The sequence below is a fragment of the Citrus sinensis genome, chromosome 2 (assembly GCF_022201045.2).
Source record: "Citrus sinensis cultivar Valencia sweet orange chromosome 2, DVS_A1.0, whole genome shotgun sequence".
Lineage (NCBI taxonomy): Eukaryota > Viridiplantae > Streptophyta > Magnoliopsida > Sapindales > Rutaceae > Citrus > Citrus sinensis.
Genome location: NC_068557.1, coordinates 17,359,562 through 17,381,789, shown reverse-complemented (window position 1 = coordinate 17,381,789; position 22,228 = coordinate 17,359,562). Strand labels below are relative to the sequence as shown.

At 29.8% G+C, this 22,228-nt stretch overlaps 1 protein-coding gene across 4 annotated transcripts in view; it reads right to left on the bottom strand.

Annotated features, from left to right (window-relative positions):
* Nucleotides 1–4,315: 4,315 nt before the first annotated feature.
* LOC102622326 (chaperonin CPN60-2, mitochondrial-like) overlaps nucleotides 4,316–22,228 on the bottom strand; it is a 55,501-nt gene continuing 37,588 nt past the window's right edge. The window contains exons 1-16 of one of the 4 annotated variants that reach the window (XM_052433859.1): nucleotides 8,572–8,648; nucleotides 8,447–8,488; nucleotides 8,249–8,309; nucleotides 7,974–8,127; nucleotides 7,782–7,877; nucleotides 7,531–7,638; nucleotides 7,173–7,358; nucleotides 6,952–7,032; nucleotides 6,814–6,864; nucleotides 6,505–6,567; nucleotides 6,222–6,311; nucleotides 5,467–5,557; nucleotides 5,271–5,374; nucleotides 4,911–5,004; nucleotides 4,722–4,800; nucleotides 4,316–4,644 (exon numbers count right to left, since the gene is read on the bottom strand). In XM_052433859.1, coding sequence (XP_052289819.1) covers nucleotides 4,623–4,644; nucleotides 4,722–4,800; nucleotides 4,911–5,004; nucleotides 5,271–5,374; nucleotides 5,467–5,557; nucleotides 6,222–6,311; nucleotides 6,505–6,567; nucleotides 6,814–6,864; nucleotides 6,952–7,032; nucleotides 7,173–7,358; nucleotides 7,531–7,638; nucleotides 7,782–7,877; nucleotides 7,974–8,093 — 1,185 coding nt within the window. In that variant the 5' untranslated portion in view covers nucleotides 8,094–8,127; nucleotides 8,249–8,309; nucleotides 8,447–8,488; nucleotides 8,572–8,648 and the 3' untranslated portion in view covers nucleotides 4,316–4,622. Of the gene's footprint in view, nucleotides 4,645–4,721; nucleotides 4,801–4,910; nucleotides 5,005–5,270; nucleotides 5,375–5,466; nucleotides 5,558–6,221; nucleotides 6,312–6,504; nucleotides 6,568–6,813; nucleotides 6,865–6,951; nucleotides 7,033–7,172; nucleotides 7,359–7,530; nucleotides 7,639–7,781; nucleotides 7,878–7,973; nucleotides 8,128–8,248; nucleotides 8,310–8,446; nucleotides 8,489–8,571; nucleotides 8,666–22,228 lie in introns of those variants that run through there. The other 3 variants (XM_052433855.1, XM_052433864.1, XM_052433865.1) reach the window with 3 other exon arrangements.

Sequence of the window (22,228 nt, the reverse complement as noted above, 5' to 3'; positions counted from 1 at the left end):
TAACAAGGAATAAAATTACAAACTATATATGTCTAGAAAGATTTATTCCTCAGGAGTTCAAAGAATTTTACGGTTTTCTATTTGAAGGTTTCTACATGAATATATGGCTTAAAGAATGTTGACTGCTCAGAATCACTGAAGCAACCAACTTAAAAAATGTATTAGTTCTTTGTTTCAGCCTCTTTCCCCTAGAAGCATGATTGCCAGACATTACATGCTCATTTTTCTTACATTTCTACATGTTTTTTTTTGTTTTGTCAAATTATCGAACAAGTGTTTGATTTTAAAGCATTGGTCATTACATGATTACATAGCTGAAATCTCCACATAACCATCTCTCTACTCAACAACAAAATAATCATAACAGTTCTAAATATCAAATTACAAAGAATATATACAGTACTAACTTTGTTGATCAATATCCATTGCTTTCTTGTAATGATAGCTCCTAGATTTACCTTGAACATAAATTTTTTGAAAACTCAAAAACTTGATTAATTGCCAAAAAACTCTACTCAAATTTATTTAGATTGATTGACCAAAAACTCCACTCAAATTTGTTCCTTGATGAGATATTGTTTGCTGCTTGCAAATATGAGTTTGAATTGTGTTTTATTGATACGAACTTATTCTACCAACAGTCAGCGGTTAACAAGTTGTATTTGTTAAAATAAACCGTGTGGGATCGTGTAGTTTGCTCAAGTCCGAGAAATTTTAGTGACCACCCCTACAATTTTAAATATTCTCACAATTTCACTTAAATAACATATTTTGTTTAATTACACAAAATTCATGGGAATACTTAATTACATTTTAAAGTTTATTTTACTATGTATCCTTCACCATTCATTATTGGCTTTTCGTAATTTTATTAAGTAATAATGTCAGGCCAAACATGAAAGAGTTTCAACATTTAATTAATTTGAAAACTCAATGCGATACTCAAAATTGATAAAATAGTACTTAATTCATATCCTTAATGTTATAAGATAATTCGATTATCATGTAATCAAAATAATTTCAAAATTTATCAATCGGATATAGTTTGTGCGGTTAGATTATTTTATTCTAATGCATGGCCATGGAAGATTAACGGAAGTTATATGTGTATATATATATATATATCCAGTGGTGCAATATATGCAATAGCCTTTGATTTCTCATGGTATATTTTATTGGTTTACTAGCTTATAAAACCATATGCAAATGCTGAAAATTGGACTACAGTTTGAAATATCACGTGGTATATCTCATTTGACATTAGATTAATGTATCTAGTGCCCATAAAATATGGTTTACTTTATTAGTCTACAAATTAGCTTTTGTTAATATTTATATTTCACATATCAATTCATAATACATTATGGTAATTACGACTTTAATTTCCCACCTATTAATAAATAGGGGTAAATAGAAGTACTGAATATGTGTGTGTGTCCATTACTTCATATGTTTTAATAACTACAAGGAAAATCACCTCTACTAACCTTTTCTCGTGCCATTTTTATTACATTTTACCAATTGTCTTTTATAATACTATTTTGTAAAAGAAAGCTAAAATTGACTACTCAAAAATGTCTTTATATTTTTTATTACATTTTACATAAAATTTTCTTAATTTAGCCGGCTTTAACATACTTATTAATATTCTTGCTGTCTTGCATCCTCATTCTACGTTTTTTCGAATGATTTTCCTATTAATGATTCAACAATGTTTTTCAATCCTCGACAAGTTTGAAAAAAAAATAAATTTGATGCTCTTCAACTTTTAATAATTATTAGTGGAATTCAAGTGATCACGGGTACAAAACACAACTATTCAATTTAATTAATTAGAAATCTACCTACATATTCAAATTTATGAGTGAGTCTGAGTGATAATGACTCAAGAAATCGTGCTGACTAATAAGACTAGCCGACAATTTTCCTCCCGAGGAATTATATTGATAATATTTCAACTGATTGTTGATGATGCTAATTAAAGTTATTGAAATTTAAAGATATTATCAGCTGTTGATTTGAATATTACTCCAATATAGAAAATGCTACAAAAATTTAAATTAATTCAATTTTGCGCCAACTGTATAAAATCTGTATCATCCATCAATGTTATATCCATTGGGAAAAAGAAAATCAATTTTTCACCTAATAATTGCAAATAGTATCAATTTCCACCCTTGAGTCTTGACTAAAGAATACGACCTGTTTTTATTTTTTTGCCTGTTTTTATTGTCCTTTCACTTTCTTTAATTTTTGTGCTTTATGGATTTGTTCGGCACACTTTTTGCATTAATTGTATTGTGTTACGATGTATTGCATTAGGATATCTACATTGCAATATTATGTTTGGCGCAACATAGACAATATTATGATAATAATATTATTTTTATATTGATGCCAAAATTAAATTAATATTATTTAAATTTATTAATATTTTAGGATTCCATTATTAATTATTGAAATTAAGTATTAAATAATTATTTTTATATATTAATTTTATAATAAACATGATTTAATCATATACTATGATTAAATAATAAAACACTACAATACTATGTTATAATAGTAATAATATTATATTATAATCTAATTTATCTCTAGATATTAGTTATTGGAATATAGTATAATCATATTATAATGTAGTAAAATTTAATATTATATTTAAAAGTATAATATTATATAATTACATAATATAAATTAAATTAAATTATATTATATTTATAAAACAATATGATATTAAGTTATAAATTAATTTTTATTGAATAATAAATGATAAAATAAAATTAAAATACTTTTTTCATATTTAAAGTAAATAATTAAAATGAATATATTTAATGAAATAAAATAATGTATAATCATTTATTTATTAAATATTTAGGTGTGTTACTATCTTTTATTATTAATTAAATTAAATTTTTATTTAAATATAAATTAATATATAATAAATTTAAATTCCCTATAATTCATTAAATAATAAAAGTTATATGATTATAATTAAAATATAAACAATGTTTGAATATAATACAGCTGAAACCCTACCACCGTCTCCCCTGCGAATCTATTTTATACACCTTTTCTTATATTAGCCAACTTTTAAATGTAGTGCAATGCAACTAAAAATTTTAACCAAGCATGAGTTAGCATAAGAGTAGTGTTTTAATGCAATTGCAATACAATGTAATGCGAGTTGCCAAATGTATCACAAATTATAATGTGACACAAAATGAAAGTGATGGAAGACTTATATCCTTCTCAAAGAGAACATTATTAATAATTAAAAAAACTGATATAAATGGAGTTTTAATACCTTTTATATTTAAATCCAAAATAACGTAAATTTATCAAAATAGGTAAAATCAAGTTATTTTTACATATTACATGCACTAAAATAAATATAAAACACTGACTTCCAAAAAAAAAAAAAGCAAAATTGAGCTAAACTAATAAAACTAAAATGTATGTATATTTCTTAATAATATTACGCTAAACTAGTTTTCCAGAAAAAAAAATTGTTTTATAATAATTTTTTATAAATGTTAATTTTAAATAATAAAATTATTGAAGTAATTGATTTTTTTTATGTATTTATATGGGGGTGAAAAAGAAATTTTTGAATTTCAATATCAATAAGGGTAAAAAAAAAAGACCAGTTTAAAAAATGAGATTTTTATTCCACATTCTCATTTTGAGTGGTCCTATAAAATTGATTCTTATTATGGATTGTATTTTCTGAAAAATAAACATGAATGTGACTGATAAACAAGCACACCATCAGTTCAATTCCGTCGATATCCCTTCTTATTTAAATACCATTCTTATTTTTTCAAAAAATTAAAAAAAAAAATAGAAGACTTCCGATTTCAAGGGCAAAGTTTGCAATAAAGTTGACATATTAATTTTGCAACAAAACAACAAATCTACCACTCACCTCTTGCTAATGGTAATAGCAATCATAATCTGGCAACATTTTATTGGAGGGATATTATATACATAGATTAGAAATGGGATGTCGAGAATATTTTTGCTTCTAATAGAAAAGGGAAAATAAGGGGAAAAAGAAAAAAAATAAACTGCATATAAGAAGTTGGAGACTTCCGATTTCAAGGGCAAAGTTTGCAATAAAGTTGACATATTAATTTTGCAACAAAACAACAAATCTACCACTCACCTCTTGCTAATGGTAATAGCAATCATAATCTGGCAACATTTTATTGGAGGGATATTATATACATAGATTAGAAATGGGATGTCGAGAATATTTTTGCTTCTAATAGAAAAGGGAAAATAAGGGGAAAAAGAAAAAAAATAAACTGCATATAAGAAGTTGGAGCATCCATGTATTATTTATCTAAGGCGCAACTCCTGATGACCAATATATTCCGTTTCTTGTTCGTGTATAGTTTATGAAAAAGCTTAATGTATGCTTTTCAAACAAATAATAAATAAATATAATGTGCCATGAGAATTTGGATTATAAATCACCGTAACCATAACAGCACCCAGTGAAAGCTGATAGAAGCCTCCATTACGCCTTTGTTTTACTCTGGAGGCTTGTATCAGCTGGAACTTTCTTTGCAAATATTCTTGGAAAGACAAGCTGAGCCACCTTAAGAGCCTCAATTTCAAAGTCTTGCTAACATCTCACTACACAAGAAGAAAGAATTAATATGTGCTTAGATAAAAAATTAGCATAAGCTTAAAGGTTTTAAATAACTAGTTACCTTGTAGCCTCCACCAAGACTGCTCTTATGGTTTTCAATGGAAAAACAATTTCTGGCATAAGCATATCTGCATTTTCACCTGACACAAATGTAGATCAAAGTACCCACACCTTAATTCCCAACCCTCGAATTTCACTCGTTTCCTTTTCAAATTTCCATTATTCGAAAAAGGGGGAAACAGACGCAAACCTTTACCGAGGGGTTTAGGCTTGGATCCCTCGAGTAGCTTGCTAACAACTGACCCATCAACTCCAGCGCTATAAGCAATCGCGCTCACCAGCATCTGCAGATGCAGGCTCAACCAATCAGAAGGCTCTGAAAAACTAGACATTTTGTTACCAATATTCTCTACCATGATTCACTCTTGAGATACATAAAAGATAAGGCTCATGCCCCATAACGAAAACCACGCATGCATTTTGTGAAGTATATGTCACTTTTCACCTTTCAACGAGGAATAATCTTAGCAGCCCTCTGCCTTTAGACAGATAGACAATAAGAGCTTTTAGAAATATCACATACATAATTAAAAAGAAGAATAAAGAAAACCTCAAGAGCATATTGGATAGCTTGAACACCAATCTTCTGACCATGGTTAGCAGTTTGCAATTTATCCAACTCCTTGCAGGCATATAAAAGTGACATCACACTAACTGCAAATGCATCAGAATACATATAACATTTGTATGTCATGCATCAATCAAACAAGATAGACCAACAAAAGCCAAAAATATAAGAGGTTTACCAACTCCTTCCTTTGCAGCCTTGACAGCATTTATGGCATTAGCAACTCTATCCTTCTTTTCACGCACTTCAGCTTTATTACTTCCACAGACCTTACAACAACAGCACCCGTTTCATTTCAAATCAGAATACTTCCTTACCTAACATCTCTAATTCAACAATCTTTCATCTCAACGAGCCAAATTTCATTTATAGCATGATGCAACAACAGAATAAGATGCAGTCATGTCTTCTAAATGCAATTACTGTAACCAAACAAGCAAATTGAATTCATCTTTGGCACGTTCCTATTAGCAAGGAATATATACTTCTACCAAAATCCAGTTCCAAAACTTCACATATATTATAATGTCTAATTGACTGTTTGGTACTGTTTTTCTTCTCTTTTTCCCATTTTAAAGTATCAAAGTATTTGTACGGTATCAGTCTACTCTATACTTCAATTATAATCATATGAAGATGGGAATGTAATATGAATCCAAAGAATTAGTCAATTAATTAAATCATTTTATCCAAAATGACCTGATCATTGATCCTCCCTATAAATGAGTTTATTCAACTTTTTTAATAGCAGATAAAAGAAAATTCAAATTTCTTGGCTGGCCAACCAGGATTTAGAGTTTAGACCTGGTCATGACTTGGCCCAAATGGATCGTGCTAATAGGTCATGTTAGGCTGAGAACTTTCATTCTATGCCCAGCACAAGTCAGTTTCAAAGCTCTTGAAGAACTAATTTACAATTCCAAATAACCAAACCTTTATAACAGCAGCGAGATAAGAGTGCTTTGTACAGCTCTCTTCAGGGAAATCTTGTAAATTTTCCATTGTGAATCTCCACTGTAACAACTGCAACAGACATATTTAAGAAAAGAAAATTAGCGAAAGGGTAAGCAAGTTGTCCAAAAATATAGAAACAGCCCAAAGAAGCACAAAAGAGCCAAACAGTATAAACTGAAAAGCAGAGTCGCTTCAAATTATAAACACAATTGAAAATTCTGATAACTTGTTGGAAAATCATGTGAAATGTCACAACACAGACCTTTTCGTGTCCTATGCAAGCCTTACAAAGAAGGATAACCGTCTGATCCTTTGATACCGTAATCTACAATGATAAAAGAGGGCTAAGACATATTGTTTGAGCAAAACCTCGTCTCTCTTGTCAATATACACAAGGAAATGAAAATTAATATATTACTATGCCAAAGTTGTACCAGAAGAAAGGATTAAAGTCCACCAGAAACAAGGATGAGAAGAACGTTCTCATGATGTGCTCTACTTAGGTAAAATAAATCTTTTTTTCACACCAAAGAAAATTATATACCAGTCACTGATATCTGATATCTCTCACCTTCTCAGCATGGCCAAGAGATACGCATTCAAAATCTTTTCCTGTCATGACCTAAAAGAGAAAGAAAGGAACACATTGTTTTGTAAATCACATAATAATCATGCAAAGCAAGGTGGAGCATTTATCAAATGAACCAACCTTCCCATACGTGAATTTGGCAATGTCCCGAAGGCTAGCCTTCCTACTTTCTCCAAATCCAGGAGGTTTTATGACACAAGGCTTCAAGCAATTCAGAACCCACAAAAAATGAGAAGACATATGAAACTTCACTTTGTAAAATTAAATGAATAATTGAATGATAGAAGATTCTTCAAGTAGGCCATCTCTTAACAGCAAAACACTGTCAAGTATAAGTTCACCTTGGTTGCTGTAGCCACTCCATTTAAGACAAGACTTGCTAGGAGATCATTTTCAATATCTTCAGCAATGATCAGTACATCTGTGCCATTATATCTTCTAACTGGTCCAATCTCTGTCAATAAGTCAAAGAAGACGCAGTTCGAAACCTTTTTCTCAAGGATCATGATATAAGGATCTCGTAAAACCTAGTAAAAATGAAATCACTAGTTGATTAATAACAAGGCTGATCCAAAGTTATATCTTCAAGGTAAGAACTAAGCAATCTCAATTACTTCATTGTCAATATATCTATCCTTTATAGAATCACAAATTTCTCATAAAACGTCAATTAATTTATTGATATCTCAAAATGCTTACACATTCTTTCGTCTTATGATTGGTGATGAAGTAAGGTGACAAATAGCCCCTGTCTAGGGTCATTCCCCAATACAACTGAAGTTCAATACTGGGTGGTGTTTTCCGATCCTGCAATAGTAGTGAGGCAGTAGAAAATAAACATAAAACAGTAGAGGAAACAAAATGGAAGGTTCTGAAACATAACAACCGAATCAGAGGCACAGCAGATAAGAAAAAAGTAAAGACGATGAAAAATTCAAGAAGCAACTTACAGCTAACACATGAAGATTGTTTCCCCAACCTTTCTCAAAAGCCTTGGCTATGAGCTCGCCAATCACTCTGTCACCATTTGCTGCAGCCGTTCCAAACTTCAATTTAAAATGGGAAAAAAAGCGCGTCAAAATGAAATATATTTCTGTGGATTATCATTAAATTGAGCAAGAGTCTAAAGTGAGAAAGAAAACCAGGGCTATTTGTTCGAATGATGTGATGGGTTGTGCTGTGCTGTATAAATTTCCCACAAGTGCATCAATTGCCATTCTAGCCCCTTGTCTTTGGTCTGGCACTTCCGCATCCTCCCGCATATAAAATTCTCCCTTTTAACTTTAGAATTGGTGCCTGCAGACAGAAGATAGATGTCAATTGAATTTGATCAGATGATCTGTATCCATTAATTAACTCCATTCCCATTCACAGCAAATCTAATTTCTTAATTAAGAAAATCCAGAAGATGTTTCACAATCCAAAAATCTTTTAGTGACTTCCGCCGCGGTATACTGTCTGCTCCGAGTTAAATGAACCTGACACAGAATTAAATTCAACGAAATTAACTCAACGAAATTAATCAATTGAACTGAATAAGCCAAGCCAGAATTAGTTATTATTATTTGAAAAAAGGAAACAAAAAACACTAATAAATGAATGAATGAATCATCACCGGCTGAAAATTGTTATCAAGCAACCTACAAAATCAAATTAACTAACATAAACAAAATGAGAGAAGTGGAAGGAAAACAAAGTAAACAAAATAAAAATTTGGTAAACTGTGAAGGAGAAGTGCACCTGACTTTGGAGGCGAGGTTAGAGGCATGGCGCAACATCGTTTGTGATTTTGTTGCGCAGAAAGGACAGAGGAATTCGATTGACCAAAACAGAACAGAGACTTAATGAGACTTAAAAGGCAGTTTTGTTTGGTTGGGTGGGTTTTGTGGGTCCCTTGTGGTGGGATTGAGTCGGTTAGAAGGTGCGTATTTAATGAATTTTCTAGTTGGACACTCGGACTCGGACTCGGACTCGGACTCGGGGTCTTTCACTTTACTAATCAAATATACCTGAATGAGATTGAAATGAGGAAATCTTAGTGCCTGCTCGCTCTTTCAATTTGTCTTTCAAATTCTCTTTATTCAGAACCATTTTATATATTAAACTTAGGACACTTTCCACATATATTCGTAAACAGCTCGAGATTGCTCAGTTACATGAAATATTCTATTCATTTACTCTTTTATTTTATTTATTTAGTGTTTATTTGGTATGGCTTATGTAATGTTCATAAGTGCTTATTTAATTCCATAAGCTCTTATCATAATTTTTGTTTTTATTTGGTTATTTTTTTTATAGAATTTTTAGAGTTTAAATAAGCTATTTTGCCTCTACTAACGAAATCTCAAATTTTGAGCTTTTGAGAGTAGAGGTTGAAAAGTTTTTTTTAAAATATTAAAATATCTAAAATATTCTCTACTTATTTGACATTATTTTCATAACATAACTTAAAAAAACTTGCCTATTAAAGTAATTTTATAAATTTTTAATAAAAGCTCTTATTGACAACCAAACATCTAAATTTTTTTAAGTAAAAGCTCTATTTGTAAAAGCTCTACTATCAAAATCTCTACTTGAAAAGTTGTATCAAACGGAGCCTTAATACAACTATATTTACATGTATAGCTTGTGGTTGTTATTTTAATTAAAGTACTGTGGATAGAAATGATTATAATGGATTGCTTTGATATCTGAGTTGGGATGTCTTATCTTGTTTTGATTTGTATTGACATTGTTTGAATTTGTGTTTTAATATGGTTAATACCACTAATTTTTATTTTCTTTCTTTTAATTTACTTATTGATATCATGTTTGTGAAAGTTTATTGTTAAAGTTTACGTTCTCATTTATTGAGAAATAATGATTTTTGTAATTAAATTTTATTTTAATTTTCTAATATTCTTTAATTTAAGGATAAAGTTATTGTAAAATCTATTATTTATAATTTTTTATCCACTATATTTTTTCATATTTTAATAGTAATGTAATAATTAATAAAATTAATAATTATTATAATTTTGATATAATTAAATTTATCAAAGTAAAAAATATTTTGATTATAAAATTCAAACAAAACCCAAATGAATTATTTAGGCTCGGTTAAAAATATTTGGGTTGGTTTAGGTCAGGCCCAAATTTTTATAATTTAGTTCGGATTGTTTTAAAATCTAACCCAAACCAACTCATGCCCACCCCTAACTGATTCCACATTTGAGTCCAAAGTTCAATCAAAGTTTGATCCCTATTTAGACCAAAATAGACTACATGGACAGTCAGATCCAACGGGACCAGTCCAATGTGGTTCTCAAAATTAGATATCAAATTAAGTAAATAACACTAAGCGCCCATCTATTTTGTCTAAACATTACACCATGCATACATTAGTATTAAAATCTAATGAAAAAGAAATCACGATCAACCATTTGTTTTGGTTTTAGTTTAACAGGCTTAGATTATCATTTTAGTCTCGCTACATTTCGAGAATGTATTATAATCACGTAAATTTAAATCCCGAATATAATTGGCTTAACCATTGCAATGGAAGCAAGAAGTCACAAGTGCAATTCTAAGGGTATACATTTAATTTGATGATGAGGAGGGGTAAGAGTGAAATGTAACTTAAAAACTCTCGATGAAACTTCTGAATATTACATAAATATATTGTAATATGAGCTTATAAAATCTGAACGTCTGTACTTTAAAAGGATGTGTGCATTCTTATAAGAGGACTACTTTCTGAAGATGCAACAATTATTTTCACATCTCATTGTCGTTAAAGCTGACTTGAAAACTCATGAATTATTCCTTCTAAAAAAATAAATGAATGAATTGCTAGTTAAACAACTTTTGAGCTTATAATTTTCAAGTACTGCTTTTTTTCTTTTTTGGTCTTTCACCCTTTAAAAAAAAAATTAGTATTTCATTCATCTCCTTCCCACAAGATTAAAATCAGAGCTTAGAGAAAAATCATGTATTTTTGCCAACTTAAATTTGAGCGCGCATTAAAGACGCTAGCTAAAACGTGCACAACCATGGATGTTGTTGCCATGTGAATTCAATGACTGTAGTAGCGCAATTGTGTAGTGGCTGATTGAAGGTTTTCGTATTGAGGTTTGTTTAGGTCATTAGTGATATTCATCTGCTGATGGAACGAATGAGTGCTTTTTGAGTTCAACCTGTCTCTTGAAATTGCAAAGTATCAACTCAAAAGCTAGCAGAATTTGCAAAAGTCGTCTAGTCGGTGGTGGAATTAAGATTTTAATTTAGGGGTTGCGAAAATATGAAGAAAATTGAGAGTTGCCTTGAAACATATATTGGGGATCATTTTGAAAACTTTTTAGTTTTCACATTATTTTTTAAAAATAAATTTTGAAACCTTGGCAACCCTTGCTAGGCGTGAATGTAGTTCCGCCTCGACGACTAGTGTTGTAGTTCGGCTGGAAAATGTTTTAGTAGAACTTTATACTCTTTTGTCATGAGATTAATGCAATTTTTATGCTCAATAAAAAAATAAAAATATGCTTTATGAAAACTATTTAAAATTTTTCTCCATTTAACTGGCTCTAGGGATGGCAATTGTGTCTACAAACCCGCCCAAATCCACCCGCCAAAACCCGTCTGCTTCGGATAATTTTGTGGGTTGCGGGTGGGTTTGGTATTACAAATTGAAACCCGCATTTGGATGCGGGTGGGTTTGGTATTAGCCCAATATCCGGCGAATACCCACATGGATATCCGCTAGACCCGCAATATTTTTTAAATATTTTTAATTGAAAAATATTTAAATATTTAATATATAAAGAAAATAATGCAATTATGCAAAGCGCCAAATAACCAAAGTATAAACAAGTGTAGTGTGTATAACAATGCAAAGTGCCAAATAACCAAAATGTTTTTGTATGGACTATTTTTCTTTAACTTAATGCATGAATTAGTTCATTATATAAGTTTTTTCGGATTAGTATTTGAAAAATATTATTTTTTGGAAAATATTAATCTTAATCATTATTGTAGGCATCATGTTGGATGGGTGCTAATGATGGTGAATGAAATGAACATCTTTCTTGGAGCTTGTGTTGAATGATAATATGAGATGTAATTGTTATTTTTAGATATTAGTTTGTCGTTTTTTTTAATGGATTTGTGTATTTTATACTTAAAATTTAAAATTTTGTGTTGGATTGATGTTGAAATTTTAATTTTTCATTTATATTAGTTAAATTTAAAATTGAATATGTTATGTGGAATTTGAGGTTATTATTGTAAATTTATATATTCAACATTTGTGATTTTAAATATAAAAATCCCCCAAAAAATCCGCTGGATACCAATGCGGGTTTGGTAATTGTCAAAATTCTTAGCGGGTGGGTTTTCTTAAAAAAATTAAAACCCGCTATGGGTTGCAGGTGGGTTTGGTAATTTAAATTTTGTGTGGGTTTGGCTTTGATAATGACAAACCCGCCGCGGGCGGTGCCAATTGCCATCCCTAACCGGCTCTAACATATTTTTTAATATTCTTGCTACCTTGCATCGTCGTTCTATGTTTTCTTGAATGATTTTCCTATTAACGATTCAACATCATTTTTCAGTCCTAGCCAAGTCTAAAAAAATAAGAGTGGTAATAGACTCCTATTATCTCAAAGTTTATTCTAAATAACATGTCATTCATTAAATTTCATAATTTCTTATCAAATTTAAGTAAATTAATTGTAATATCTCACCAATCAATTTGATGAATGTCATATCATTTATGATAAAAATTTTGAGATGTGTAACACTACTCAATAAATAAATTTGGTGTTCTTCAACTATTAATAATTGTAGTTATAACAATTTTGTGCAAATACCAACACTAACCCTACTCATTATTGCTGAAACTCGAGTGATTACACACAAACCACAACTTATTCAATTTAATTAATAAGAAAACTACTTAAATATTCAAAATTAAGAGTGAAAGCGAGTGACATTGAGCAAGAAGTTGCCGTTATTAATGAGACTGATTGACAATTTTCATCCTTCGGAATTTTATTGATAACGTTACCATAAATTTTAGAAGTTGATAATTAAAGTTATTACAATTAAATAATTACAACTACTTCATGTCTTAATGATTAATGAGTTTGTACTTTTATGCAAAGTCTCCTTTATGCAACTCACCATCGGGTGAATCACGAATGCGTTCCAATTTGGTGGCGTGCTTGATTAATTTGTCCTTTAATACATGCCCAAAAGCTGTGTATGCAGCTAGCTTTTACAATTTCTATCTTCTTCATTCTTTAATTTTATTTCGTAGGAACTGCGTCTTGTACTTCAGTAAGAACAACTTCTTTAATTTAATTTAAAAATAAAACTATTTGAGTATTTTCTTTTTTTCACAAAAAAAAAAAGAAAAAAATTTCAATCATCGGAGAGGCAACCCAAACATCGTCTATTTAGTCGCTAGTCAATAAGTTAACCAGGGGCGGACCCAAAGCTTTATATTATCTTGGGCTAAATTAAAAATTAATATTTTATTATGACCATAAAATTTCATAAGTAGAAAGAAGTATATTAAATAAAATGGGACATAAAGTACCTTATTCTATGAATACATACTCTAAAAAATTAATTATAAAAAATAATTGAAAATAAAGATAATTCAAATATAAAAGTATTATTCTTTAATTATGAAATCTAACATTGCAACCTAGGATAACATGTAATTTTATTTTATTTTTAATGAAGGATAAGATGTAATTAATCTAACTTTAGATGGGATTCTGTTGTTTGCACGGCAAGAGCAAATCCAGGCCGATCTAATAAAGTGGTAGAACATGCTGGTGATGATCAAGCCAATTGTGTAGTGGCTCATGAACTTATGAATTGTGTCTCTAGCTCTCGTACTGAGGTTTTTTGGGTCATTAGTGATATTTATGGGCTGATGGAATGAATAGAGATGTTCCTTGAGTTCACAATGTCTCTTGAATCCGCTCACATCCTAGCAAAAATTTAAAATTGACCCAAGTCTTCTAATCAGTGGCAGAACCAGGATTTTAATTGGATGTTGAAAAAAAAAAAAATTAGCATAGATGTTTTATGTCGTGATTCAACCTCAAACAAATACAAGTGCAATAAATAATTTTTTTCTTTTATATTTTTGAAAAAAAAACATGATCAGATGCATGATTATCTACCTAATTCAAGGAGCACAAATACATGTACAATGAATGATTTTTTTCTTTTATATTTAAAAAAAAAAACATGATCAAATACATGATTATCTATCTAATTTAAGGAGCACAAATCAAAACAAGCATAATCGTTTGGCAAAAAGAAAATTTGTTGGTTAATTAAAATAAAATCCTCAATGAGTCTCAAAATTGCCAAGAATCTTTTGAGAGAATGTAAAGCTCTTAAGAAAAATATTATAGCTGTTGATCCTGGATCTAAGTATATCGGCCTTGCACTAGCCAACTTCGAGCAAAATTATGTGGAAATGACACCATTGGGGTATAATTGCTTTTCACATTATAGTAAATACTAGTTAGAGATAAAATATAAATTAATTATTTGTGTAACACTATTTTTTTTCAATGTCGCAGACATATAACACAAACTACAAAAGCACAGGATCTGGAGCAACTCAGAAAACGTGTAAGTTTATAATATTATAACTATGAATAAGTAGTAAAAGTGATATTCAAAATAAATAAACAATAATTTAACATCTATATAAGGTCCAACTATTTTGTAATCCACGTTGGGTACCCCTTGTTTTTCATTTAGTGATATAACCATTAGACCAAACCAAATAGTTTCATAACGGTTTAGATGCATGTGTTTGCATGGTTACTAACATTGCCATCCCTGATGTTTGCTGAAAAATCAAAAGAGTCAAAGGTTTCTAAATCTTAACATGTATGTCCAGATTGTTTCAAAAATTTTTACACTTGAATCCATCGACCTAATTTCACTATTAGAATGAGTGACATTGTATGTGCAGTAATGTAATCTCACGTACAAATTCCAAAATGCATGAAAAATTAACATGATTTAATAACAAAAATTTTATAACATAATATCTCTTTAATATAAAATAAATTATTTGAATATGTCAATAAAAAAATAATATGTGACAAAAATATATTAATTTGTCAATAATAACAAACTATGACCAAAGTGACTGTGTAGATGCGTAAATTAAATGTTTTCAATGATATTATTAATGAACATGTCCCATACTTCTTAAATTATATGTAATTAAATTTTATTATTTGCATATTAATATCTTCATCTAAATGGAAACCGAACTTCGTCCCTTTGCTTTCTTTATTCCTAAATAACAATTTAGCACTCCTGAACTTCATCCTCCATTTTTTTTTTAATTTCTACTTGTCATAAACTCAAACCTAATAAAATAATTTTGGTTGAAACCATCATATTTCAGAAACAGATTTTTTTTCATCAACAATAATCCTAACATAGGTCCTTTGGTCTAAGTAGTGGTTTGATTTGAAAATGTTGTTATTTTTTCATAGATGCTCCAAATATAAGATTTATAGCTCTTAAAATTTTGTTATTTATAAACTTGTCATTCATATTCCCTAGAAATTCTTGAACTACACCTTTCCTAAGGATTTTTCTTTTTTAGTTTATACGAATGGTTATTTTTGTGCAAGATGAAAGATAGCATGGATAAAGAATAAATAGTTGTAAATTACAGAGATTTATTCTTCGTCCATAAAATAATTTAATGAATGAGTATTTTTTAATATAAATTATTTAATTAAAAGGTGGTACAAAGAATATTTTTATGGTTTAAATATCCTCAACCTTCAGTTGTTTCTTTGTAAGGGTAAAAATGACAATTCCACATTCTATTAGAATTTTCATAATGATCAATAATGGACAATGATATCAACATAAAAAATTAAAATGAGCAGGACTTGAGTGTTAAAATTTAGAAATACTATTTGGTTAATTTAATTTTAAAAAGAAACATGAATTGTAGCTCAATTTGTTAAAAAAAAAAATTACAAAGAATATATTAAGCAAATAAATTTATGGATTGTATTTCTCTAACGACTTTTATATGCAGATAAATGATCATAATGTTGGTGGTCTGATCATTGGCGACCCGATAGTTGGGGAGTACGATGAGACCGGCGAAGGCTTGCGAAGGGTTAGTCTTAAAAAAATTTAATTTAGTTATTAGTCTTTAAAAATTTTAATTTAGTTAACTCATTTTTTAAAGCATATATTCATTTCATTTTTTTCTTTGTTTTTTCATTTTATTAGGCCAAGCATACCAAAACGTTCATGAAAGATTTTGATAAATATATCACCACAAGCTATTGCTACCAGAACGAGACAAACTCTAGTGAAAGTTCTACGAGGACATTGAAAGAATTTGAGGTAGCTTGTCAAAAGCCCTTCTTAGATGAAGTTTCGGCAATGAGCATAATGGCACAATGCTTCTGTGATAATTGTGGTGAGGTTTCTGATAATGTTGCCCTTGTGAGAGGACGGAGCATTCATTTTGGTAGTAATGAAGATTAAGATAAATATTATTAAAGGGATTGATGATGTTTGTGGGTATCGTCGCTACAAACCCTCACGAGACTAAACTCGTCCACTAGGGCTGCCTAGGGGTTTAAAGGCTTGTTGCATACGCTAAATGCAACCGTGATTACCTGCGAAAGTGGTGTAATAGGATTTAATTTATTTCGTTTTTTACTTTTAATTGAAAAACTTTGTATTTGAATTCACTAGTATTCAATTACTTACACTGATAAAATTATTTATTTTAACCATCTCCCAATACTATAATACCTGAGATGAAATTTTCTTAGAAAATTATTCATGATGCCAAAACAAGCCCTTCAAAGAACTAACAAGATTAGATTTGGTCACAAGGGCAAATGGATCTGGAATTAGGAAAAAATTCGACGCCAAATATTCCAAATACAACATAACTTAAATTTACCATAAATTCTTCATCTTGGCCCATGTGTTGCAGCAGAACAATCGTCGAATAGTTTAGCTTAAAACCATCGTATGGGTGTTAAAACGACTAGTCGTTTATCGTCCTCAACTTTTTCATGCATGCATTGATCCCTACTAAGCAGAGAAAACTATATCTGTCATGCATTATTGCTTTAATCAATTCTTAGAGGAATCAGAGAAAATTAAGGCATAATCTGGATGAAGGAAACCCTATGGCTAAAGCAAGGGCCATATTTGTCGGCTTTACTTGGTACAGAGATTGTTCCGTGAATGTTGCTCTAATTGTTGCTGTGAAATTTACATTAAGAATAAAAAAAGGAAAATCATATTTCTCATTTCTCATTCAATACTATTTTCCACCCCTCGTCTTCTTTATTTCTTAATTCCCTTTTTTTTTTATTCTTCGTCTTCTTCTTGATCGTTCTTCTTTATTGTTAATTTCTTTCTTTTTTAATTTTTTAGTTTCATCTCACGTACACAATGGATCGAACTTAGGAACAAGAATTCACAGATAATTCTTCACATTGAAGACTTCCTTTTACTGTTTACTAATAATTCTTTGGAGACAAGAAATAATTATGGCTGATCATGTTAGTCATAGCCGGTAATGATTTGATTGATTTCACGGTTTATCAATTGCTAAAATTCATACGCACCAAATAGTGAGATGTGCACGGACTATACCTTTCAAGTCTATTATAACCGCAAGATTTCTTCTACACACACGTTAATCCTACATATACAACTTATTATCCCGTTAACAGTGCGTTCATCCATTTATCACTTTGTAACGTCAGTTGGCATCCACAAGCAAACATCTTCTGATAATCTAATCAGACAATTCCAAGAGTTACTATTTCATAAAAGAGTAGGATTATTTATGCTGTAAAAATTACCTTGATCGCTTCATTATTCTATACACTAATATATTAATTTTAAATAATTAAGTTTTAGTCTTTTCAAAAAACAAAAAAAAATAATTAAGTTTTAATGAGTACATTTTAAATCCACCGGATTAGTTTCAAAATTCCTTTACTCATTAAAACCATTGTTAAAATTTAAAAGTTTATATTATACTTTATAAATCCATCTTAATACCTAATATACCTTTGAAACTAATTCATGATTTTCTGCAACTTTTTTCTTCCATTCTTCTTCTTCTCCTTCTTCTTCTTCTATCTATCCAACCCGTAACCTGTTCATACCCAAAAACCAAATCCCTCAACTTATTAAGTGGAATTAATTTTTTTGCCCATTATTGTCATTAAACCGCTATAAAATATATATAATATCATGAAAAAATAAAGTAATAATAAAATTATAGTTGTAATCAATAATCAATTAAACTACTAAACTAAAGCGCACAATATTTGTCAATGGCATGGCTTTCCTCTTTCTTATATAGTTCGAATTCAATGAAATAGATTTGATTGTTTGAATCTAGAATAGCTTGACTAGTGATATAGTTTTGACCAAATCCAATATTTAACAACTCAGTTTGATCTGTTTTCAACTAGAGGAGTTGAAGAAAAATTAATAACTATGAAACAATTTTTTTTTCTGTATACATTAAGCAAATTTAGAGATGACTTCAAGATGAAATACGCATTATTAAGTCCATAACAGTATCTTATGTTAGAGACAATTTAATAATAAATTTTTTTAATACTGAGTCAAATGAGAATTTGGGTTCAAATAATCCTTCATTAAGTTTTATTTTGTACATTATTTATGATTTTAAAAAAACCTTACTTAAACTATTTCAATTTTTATGTAATATGATGTTAGAAGTAAAAATTTCAAGATTCAAAGAAATTATATAATATTAACTTATGACAAATTATCTTTAATAGTTATTTGCATGATGAGTAATTTTGCATTAAAATGTTTTATATAAAATTAAAGCAATGGCGGACTCAAACAATTAAATTATTGGGGGCTTAGATAAAAAGGTTATAATTTAATTTGGGGCGGTTAATTATTTTTTTACTGTTCACTTAAACGTGTTGAACGTCTCAAAAACTTAAATTCTATTATTTTCTTTTAAATTTAAAAAAAAATCAGGACAATAATTATTAATTTTAAATGTTGGAACTCTTGTGGCGCTACTGGAAAAATGAGAAACAATGATACTGAGTTTCTGATACTAAATAAAAAAGTATCAACATTTGATGACCTAAGCGGATTTTCACGTCTTTTATATATAAGTGTCGGTGATCATTGATACTATAGTATCATAACCAAACATTGATGCTAATTGGAGAAGTAATTTTAATTTTATTTTAATTTTTTCAATTTTCCTAAATCTAAACGGCATCGTTCTAATTGCTAAAAAGTTATCGATATAAATTAAACACCTTGAAATTAGCTTCTTCTTTTCCTCTCCTTCCAAAATCGATTCCCCCCTCTCTTTCTACTGAAACCCTAAATCTAAAATCAGGGCCAAGGAAATATTGATTCAAGAAACGGGGCCGAGAGTGAGCCAGCTCTCGTACGGAGCGTGAGTCAGCTTCGGGAACCAGCTGGACGTGACGGAGGCGAAGTCGCTCTTGCAGTGCTCCCGCGACCACGGCATCAACTTCTTCGACAATGCCGAGGTCTACGCCAACGGCCGCGCGGAAGAGATCATGGGCCAGGCCATTCGCGAGCTCGGGTGGAAGCGATCCGACATCGTCGTTTCCACCAAGATCTTTTGGGGCGGCCAGGGCCCCAACGATAAAGGCCTCTCCAGAAAACACATCGTCAAGGGCACCAAAGCTTCCTTGAAACGCCTCGACATGGACTACGTCGACGTTATTTATTGTCACAGGCCAGACACGTAGACACCGATAGAGGAGACGGTGAGGGCGATGAATTATATTTACTTGAAAAAGAAAACGATTATTGTTCTTGGTATTGGACTAGTGAAGGTGGTGAATTTCTTATGGGCAATCATTTTGTGGTTTTGTGGATTTAAAAAAAAAAATATTGATTCAAGAAACTCACATCACCCGATCCGCTTCACTTCATCAATTCTCTCCCCCCTCCCTCTCTTGCTCTCTCCCCCCTCTCTCTCTGCGTTTGATTTATGAATGGCTTGATTCCGAGTTGCAGGACGGTCAATTTGATCTGCGGTTTTTATGACTGAAGTTTTTACTCGTTTGCTAATATTTATAATTCGTCCATCCCATTATACTTGAAAGTTGGTGATTCTATTAAATTTTATATCCAACCGGTATCTTTTTATTTAAATCGGTAGGCCAGAAGCAAATCAATCTTTTTATGCATTGGCTGTATTAGTAAATCACATGGATAAAATCACAGGGTTTATATTGTTACTTATTTCTTTTCTGTTGGCAGGAAAATTCCAAGGGATTTGACAGAGGCATCACTATCTGGTGCAGGATAATCCATAATATCAGCCCTTTCTATGTTGTTTTTATTTGGAATGGTAGGTTGCCGCTTGCATAGTTGTGCCTGTTTTGTCGGATATCATGGGTGCATTTTGCATATAAATGTTAAAATATTGTGGTATTTAATATATTATTTATTTGACATTCAAATTTAATAAGGATACAAATGTAAAAGTACATATTTTCGGTTTTTTAAGTTGAAAAAAAAAACTTAATATTTATTTTTTGAGATTCAGACGAAAAAACAAACATATTATTCAGATTCAGACATTCAGATCTATTCAGAATTCAGACTAATTCAGATCTATTCAGATTTCAGACAAAAAAACAAACGCCTCCTAAGTCTCTAAAACCACTAAATTAACAGCACTCTCTCAACAAAATTACAAGTATTTATCATTTAGAAGTTGTTTTTAAATTCTTTTTATTTAGTTATTTGAAAAAGAGTTTGGGGCAAAGCCCTCCTTAAATTTTTGTTGGGTACGCCCATATTGTATTAATTTGTCAATAATAACAATGTATATGCCTAAATTAAAATTTTTCAGTAATATTATTCCTGAACATGTCTCGTAATTATTAAATTATATGTAATTAAATATTTTTTATTTTAATATTAATATCTTCATCTAAACTGAAATTGAACTTCATCTCTCTACTTTCTTTGTTCCTAATTATCAGTTTAGCGCCCATGAACTTCGTCCTTCATTTTTTTTTAATTTCTTCTTCATAAACTTGAACCTAATAAAATCATTTTAATTGAAACCATCATATTTCAAAAATAATTTTTTTTCATTAACAATAATCCTATCATTAATTCTTTGGACTAAGTAGTGGTGTAATTTGAAAATAGGATTTCTCTATGATGCTGTATGGATTTTTATAGTGTTGATAGTGGGATTAATGTGGACCCTTAGATGTAAAAGTTTTAAGTTGAATCATTCATTTAATATAATACATAATTAGATAATTAATTAAAATATAACAGGTAACTTATAGGTTGCGGGTAAACATTAATTTGTTAATTTTAAATTAATATCAATTTAGAAAAAAGTCACTCACCCCCCTAAGGTTTGCTTAAATAATCATACAGATCCCTTTAGTTTCATAAATGGTCACACAGACCTTCTTAGTTTCATAAATGACTATTATACCTTTTGATTAAAATAATCTTTTTTTAATGATGGATTAAAATAATCTAAATAAATATAAATATAGTAATAAGAGAAAAATAATAAATAAATATCATATGATACAAATAAAATGTTATAATAAGTATAGTTGATAATATAACGTGTACAATGAAAATTTTGCTAATATTAAGTTATTATTAGTCTATCTTGACAGATTAACTAAAATCTATTAATTAAAAAATTGATTTTAAGATTGATATTAATGTAGACATAATTGTAAAAAATAATATAAATTTTATAAATCATTGTGAAATTATTGTGAATGATAGGTATAATTATTTAATTTTAGTAGTATGTCAAATAGATTTTAATATTAGTAAAAAGAATATGAAAAATAAATAATGTTAAAAAAATTTTGTTGATATTGAAAATATTTTACACTTATTTAACATATTATATTTTTTTAATTTAAGGAGTTATGTATGACCATTTAAGTAAAATTTAGAGGTGTGGGTAGTCGCTTCCCTATTAATTTTATAGCCTATTTAAAGTGCTATACCATTCTATATCATACATCACACTTAAGATGTTGATTTTATTGAAGTGTTATGTTATTAAAAATTAAAGGGAAATTATCATTCGTATACCCTATAGATGCTCTGTTATCAAAAATACTACAACACTTTGAGGGTGTATCAATCGTCCACCCTAAGTTGATAAAATGTATATGCCGTCCACCAAATCGTTACTTGTCGTTTAAATAGGATAACGCCAGAGGGGTAATTTGGTCTTTTTATATGATACAAGTGATAATTTAAGGGTAACAAATGATAATAAAAGAATTTAAGGATGTACAAGTGATACTTTTTAAGGGTAAAATCGTCAATT